This window comes from Eurosta solidaginis, chromosome 4 (genome assembly GCF_040869045.1).
Source record: "Eurosta solidaginis isolate ZX-2024a chromosome 4, ASM4086904v1, whole genome shotgun sequence".
Taxonomy (NCBI): domain Eukaryota; kingdom Metazoa; phylum Arthropoda; class Insecta; order Diptera; family Tephritidae; genus Eurosta; species Eurosta solidaginis.
The window spans coordinates 26,063,830-26,070,603 of record NC_090322.1 but is presented as its reverse complement, the minus strand read 5'-3'; the positions used below and the strand labels follow the sequence as shown (position 1 = coordinate 26,070,603).

The window sequence follows — 6,774 nt, the reverse complement described above, 5'->3', positions numbered from 1 at the left end:
TCCGGCAAAGGACCATCACAGCGATAACTATCCCCAAAGCCTTCGGGGAGAAACCTTATCGCTACAACAACAACAACAGGCATTTAGGAAGAGAAGCTCGGACTTAATCTCTTCGGAGGTACATTGCGCCAAGTATTTTTTAAAGCCGGGGGAAAAATGGCTCGGGAGTCCAAGTTGCCACTAGTAATATGGCTCATTAGAGCTAGGAGTAGTCAGTGATGTGAGTGAGGCCGATATTTGATAACAACTGCTCCAACGTAAATGCGTTTCAAGTCTTCTTTCCACTCCAAGTTTATTTCTGCAATATCTTCAGTATTTTGTATATACATATATAGGCACATACTTATATAGAAGATATATCGCACACCTAGATCAAAACAGCGATCAACTCAAAAAATATTCAGAAAACGCAAGTACTGACTGACTCACCCATATGCGGCAATGAAATTTTACATTTTTACAATTTATCGTTGATTAAAGGAGGTATTAATAAATCGAGTATGTATACAGTTCGGTAAGTATTGAATTGGAAAGTCCGGAGATACTCATAGCTTCGAAATTTAAGATTTTTGAGTTAGCTCCGTGTTGATCTAAGTGTGCGATATGTACTTATATATAAAGGGCCAATTAATGGTGACTTATCCATAACTAGATAAAACAGCTGATCAAAGCAACCTTATGGAAATCAATGTAATCGATTAATGGTGTCATACCATAACGCTAAAGCCATAACCATGTCATAGCGAACCAATTGGTTTTTGGTTTTTCGCCATATCCATAACCTAAAAATATTTGAGTTTTGTAAATTTTATTTATTGTTTTGGATACGTTTTGACTAAGAGACTTATTGTTTGTGGAATATGTTTGTAAATTTTTGCGTTTTCCTCATTTTTATGAAAATGTCAGATGTTTAAGGTTATGGCACCATTAATCGATCACAATGGAGATGGTTATGGATATGGGTATGGTTACGACTATGGCGTTAGGTTTAAAGAAGTTTAACTGGCCCTTAACATATAGCATGTAAAGTGTACATTTCCCACTCAGCATTTAGGTGATTAGGTTTTGAATTTCCCTACATATCAATACAATTTGATTACTCTTTCTGACTAAATAATGAGTTATCATACAACTGAACAAAAGAAATAATCAAATATGAATACTTTTGATGATCAAAAACTCAATATAGCTCTTTAATCACATTTTGGAATCATATTTGAATCAAATGTGTTTACTTTAGGTGATCAAAAATTTTGAATCATTTTTCATTCAGCTTTCTGAATCTTTTCTGACTATATTGGTTGGCTGAATAATGGATTTTATACTTGTTGAAATTTTACTTTTCATTAAAGATCTTATTTTTTTCTCATACTCACATTTTTTCAATCATGAAGTTCAGAAAAAATATATTAAAACTTTATTCTTCAAGACAAGAAATAATGTAAATACTGCTCCTAAGAAAAGATGTCCCCAACCATTTCTCCACCTTCGGCTTCCCAGAAAATACAAATTAGACAATACAAAGGTTGTGAACCTCAGGTAAGTGAAACTCCCTTTACATATGTATGTACCTGGATATGGCTTCAACATCCCGTACCATATCGTATTTCAAGATGTTGACGATCATAGTTGATGCTGGATGTTGTAGTCGAGGTGTATATCGGTCAAGTTTGTTTGCGAGTGAACTGTGGTTCGAATAGCTCACTTCCGTATTCTTTCTTCCCCTGATGAAATAAGATTATTATGTAGTATCTTATTTTGAATGAGATATGAAGAATAAATGCATCGTAATCGCATTTAAAAATTATTCAAAAATCTCAACCAAAACGATTGAAATATGTTCACGCATATGATTAGAAAATGACTGTGAAAAGCATTCAAATATTACTCTAAAACAATTAAAGCTCAATTTTACAATGATATCAAATATGAATAAAAAGCGTTTCGAAATAGGAATCATAAATGATTATTCAAGAATAATCACATTTATGGTACATTTTTCTCCCGACGATACGTTAATTTTCGAACAGAAAATGCTTTTAAATTTGAACGTTTTTAATCATCTTGGGGTATGATATTTAAATATTTTTTGATCAAAATTTTCAGAAAATGCTGGCTGGGTTATGTTTTGTATGCTCTTATGATTTTTATTTTAAAGTGTTTAGTTACTTCACAAGCGAATTCGATATAAGGAATATGTAATATGTAGTTTTATCCAAAACATAAATAAACATGAGTTACCAATAAATTATTGTACATTATTTTCATACGAAAGCAATAACTCTCTCTCAACAATCACATTTTGGTCGCGCATTCTTCTCCTTTAACATATTCGTCCAATCCAAATGATTTTCGGCCTCTTCAATTTGTGAACGATGCAAATGTTTACCCTGATACAGAAATTCGCCAAATTGTGATGCTACCGGATCGTGACCAACTGTTAAAACGGCCAACACCTTTCCATCCGAATCCAAGTAATATGCAACAAATTTCCAATTTTCCAAATCACCTTTAATTATCACCTCAGTAAAACGTCCATAACCGGCGTAGCGTATACCTTTGCCGAATACATTTGAAAAGAAGAATGGCACCGTTTTTAAATCTTCAATTGTACCAGTCATATTTAATGCAGCAACACGGCCATGATATTGTGCCAATTGTATGTGACCAATTGCGCTACGTTGATTGGCATGGGCGAATACGGGTGCTTTGGCTATATCACCGCCAACATAAACATCGATTACATTGGTCATCAGATGCATATCGGTATCGATAGATCCATCGGAATTAACTTTAATACCTGAATCGCGCAGGAAATCGGTGTTAAAAGTTGAACCGGTACCCAATACAACAACATCGCAAGGATATTTGCTACCATCGACAAGTTCGACTTCGGTAACAACACCATCGGCGTTTCCATTCAACTCCAACAATACACTATGATTTTTCATAATAATACCTTTTTCACGATATAATCGATAGAATAGTTCGCCCACTGGCTCGCCGAAAATGCTAAATGGATATTGGCTTGAATATACTATGGTTACCTATAATTAATGAAAAAGAAGACGGCGTATATAATTTAAGTAAAAGTAACGCATTTTCCTAATATTTTATTTCGAAAGATCTACATTACCTAACCAAAATTCAAATAGCACGCACCCAAAGACAGTAAAGTTTGCTGAGAATAGTCTCAATGAATTTCAGGGAGGGAGCATTCGCTTAACTAACAGTGTAGGCCAATTCTGAAAGTTCTTAACTTTTCGAGGCGAAATTACCTAGAACTAAAGTGAAAAATCTGACCCGATGTTCAGATTTAGCGAACCCAAGACCTTTCCAAAAGTATTGGCTCATTTCTGGGGCTGGACGTTTTTTAAATTTTTTTCGGGCTGTGCTTTCGGTTGACAAAAACATTTAGAGGATATCATCGCAAAATATCTTATTTTATTATCTGTCAAACATGACTGACAGTTTAAAATATCAAGAAATAGAATGAGACGCATAATAGAGATACACAGGATGTACCCAAGGTAGTACTTAAAAAAATTGTCTAAAGCAGATAATTATTTTGCAGTCTATGCCTTAGCCATTAGCTTAATGTGATGCATTATAGGCTATTTCCTAAATCAATTGTTTTATCTAAGAAATGGGTAGAACCACTTGGACTTCTTCTTTAACCGCCCGTAGCTAAGCGAGGCATCATAATCTAAAATTGATTGGTTGCAAAAATATCGGCAAACAAATTTATAAAGCTATTATTCTTTTTCCACATCCTCTCATTTTCTGGCATGTTCATGTTGGTAAATCTCTTGAGAGAAACTCATTGGATCCAATGTAGTACATGTAAGAGAGAACTAAGTGGACGTAGAGCGATTGGAGCATTGCGGAATGAATATGCGATTTTTTATACTGCTCCCACAATCTGAAGTTAAGCTCTGATTGACGTTTATTACAGCTTGTAATCAAGTCTTTGTTTCCTTAATTCGACTACCTACCGATTTAACTTTGCTGTGCAGCGTCGACGCCATTTCCATTGAAATAAAGCTGCCACCTACACACACTAGTCTCGTTTCGGGTGTTATCGCTGCTAATATTGCTCTAGCATCGTCATATTCGCGTACAGTGAAAACATTTTTCAAAGATGTTCCTTGCACTGGTGGCTTGCGTGCATTCAAACCAGTACAAATAAAAAGTTTATCATATGAGATCTCTTCGTTATTCGAACAAATGACTGTCTTAGAAGCTGTATCCACTTTTGTCGCTGCCACACCAAGCATAACTTCAATATCGTATTGTGCATAGAAATCCGATTTGCGAAACTCCAACTTTTCTAGTGGTACATCTATGGTTTTTGTTAGTTTGACACGATCATAGGGTAGACATTTTTCACGACACAGCATAACAATACGACCGGTAAAACCCTCTTGACGTAGTGTTTCTACACAAATACCACCAGCGGGTCCACCACCAATAACAACCATACAAGTATTATTCGCCTTATCGCGTTTTACCATATCCTTTACTCGTTTATTATTTTCCAAATCCGTACGCTTCGCTCGCAATTTAACTTTGCCGTCGTTTTCGACACGCACCATAAAACAGGGTAGCGAGTCAACACCTGGAAAATCTTCAATATCACCGGTGCGTAAATCAAAAGCAGCACCATGCCATGGACAACGTACACGTCCCTGGCCCAAGGCGCCGGTATTCAGTGGTGCACCGTAATGTGGACATTTATTTCCAATAGCAAATATTTGACCTCCTTGTTTTGCCACCAAGACTTTTGTGTCCACATCAAACTGGAATTGTTTCATTTCATTTTCCTGTAAATCGTCAATGTGACAGACTTCAACAGGACCGGTATATTCTGACATTTCGCCTTCAGATTGATAGGTACCTAAAATACAGAAAGACAAGGAACATTAGTCTGATAAATTAGCAAATCTTAAAAGGTCATTCGACTTAACGGGGATCATAAAGTGTATGTAGAGCAATAGAAAAGACTTTTGGGGGACGGCATAATACAACTGTGGAGCCACCGATTTTTAATTTTGTATGGTATTCTGTCATGAATTATAATCGATTGTAATTATTAGTTAATTTCAAATATTTTATTTCACTTCAACACTTCACAATTTTATTATTTTGCATCTTTCGTTTTGTGCTTGTGCCCTGTGCTCGGAAGGCTAAGACTGCAGCTATTAAGTAGAGGCACAGCTATTAGATATAGAAGCAGCAAGTGGCATAGGTCCTAGAAAGCCAAGAGGACGGATTTATTTTGTAACATAGGCCCTGGTTTCTAATAGGGTTTTTCAGTTTGGTCGTTGAGCGAACTTCTGGTAACACTATGGACTCTTTCAGTTTATGTGAGGTCTTCATGGAATGGCTAGTTAAACGTAACCTATCCTACCTGACCTGAGAATAGAAGTTCTAACATTTTGTAAGAAACACTACCCGCTCTTCCCAATATTAATGAGGCACCCTGTTTTGTATCCAAAACCTTTCGCTTTGAAGGTACTACTATTCGTAATCTATTAACAGTTTGTAGCGTGAAAGTACATACATATAATTGCTTTTAATTCGTGTGCGATTGTTTTAAGGGTTTCTAAACGGAAAAGTGAAAGGCGTATCCGTTAACAATTAATGTTGAAAAATCAATTTACTTATTTATGCTCTTAAAAGTTATATGTATGTACTTAAATTTATATTCATTTGCATACTTCATGCAAATAAAATGCAAGGCGCGATAACCTCCGAAAAGATTTTAGGCCGAGCTTCTCTTCCAATTAGCGTCGAGCTCCTCTTTAATTTTCCTACAAATTGGCGGAACGGGACCTACGTGTTTTATGCCGACTCCGAACGGCATCTGCAAGGGAGATGAATTTTCACTGAGAAGTTTTTCAGTTTCTTCAGAAATACACTCGGAATGTTTGCCAAATCACTGCCGGAGGGCGAACTTGTGCGCGAACTTGATTCAAAATTTTTGAGGTTGCTTTGCCCTGGGCTTGAACCCAGGGTGGGCGGTGTGGTAGGCGGAGCACGCTACCTGCTACGACATATTTACATATTTACCCGACATTATTTCTTTTATTTTATATAAAAGCTTTACTGCTGTTTTAAAATTATTTCTTTATCATCAATTGTATAAAAATATGTCAATAATTGATTATTTTCACAGTAATGTAAACTACTTTTAACGGCACAACTTCTCAATATTTGCTGCCTTGAACGACTAACTAAATAAAATGGCTTAAATATGTGAGTTTTAAGTCAAGAAATATTTGCAAATTTGTACTAATATTTATATCCATTCTCCAAGCTATCGTTCGTGATTCTCACTTATTTTATACACAACAACAACCATATTCCCTCTTTTTAATTATTTAGCAAGATAAATAAAATTTAGCGTTACATATATTTTCGTTAGCGGCAGTTTTGCGTATGGCGAGTCTTGAGCTTGATGTAGTAGAAATATTAAGGGCATGTTTTTCAGTACAAGTTCAACTCAGTTTGTCAGTTAAACTACGCTTAACCTTATTCTGCAGTTTTTCAGTATACTTTAACTGCAGTTTAAGCTGAGCTTAAGCGGCCGTTCTGGCAGGGTTAAACTGTAGTTAACCTATCGGTGATTTCCGTTCGTTCGAAATGGCGTTGAATATACCCAACAAGCATTTGGGCTTGAGTACCATTAGATATGTTGATAAATAGGCATACTTCTAAAATCTCAAGAGTTGTTTCGAAACAGTGGCTCAACTCGACAACCATGGCGTACTC

General features: G+C 35.9%; 1 protein-coding gene across 19 annotated transcripts in view; it reads right to left on the bottom strand.

Annotated features, from left to right (window-relative positions):
* Positions 1 to 273: 273 nt before the first annotated feature.
* LOC137249402 (apoptosis-inducing factor 3-like) overlaps positions 274 to 6,774 on the bottom strand; it is a 29,790-nt gene continuing 23,289 nt past the window's right edge. For 14 of the 19 annotated variants that reach the window (XM_067780838.1, XM_067780848.1, XM_067780829.1 and 11 more), the window contains 2 exons: positions 3,996 to 4,897; positions 274 to 3,047 (listed from right to left, as the gene is read on the bottom strand). In XM_067780838.1, coding sequence (XP_067636939.1) covers positions 2,289 to 3,047; positions 3,996 to 4,897 — 1,661 coding nt within the window. In that variant the 3' untranslated portion in view covers positions 274 to 2,288. The other 5 variants (XM_067780847.1, XM_067780839.1, XM_067780840.1 and 2 more) reach the window with 5 other exon arrangements.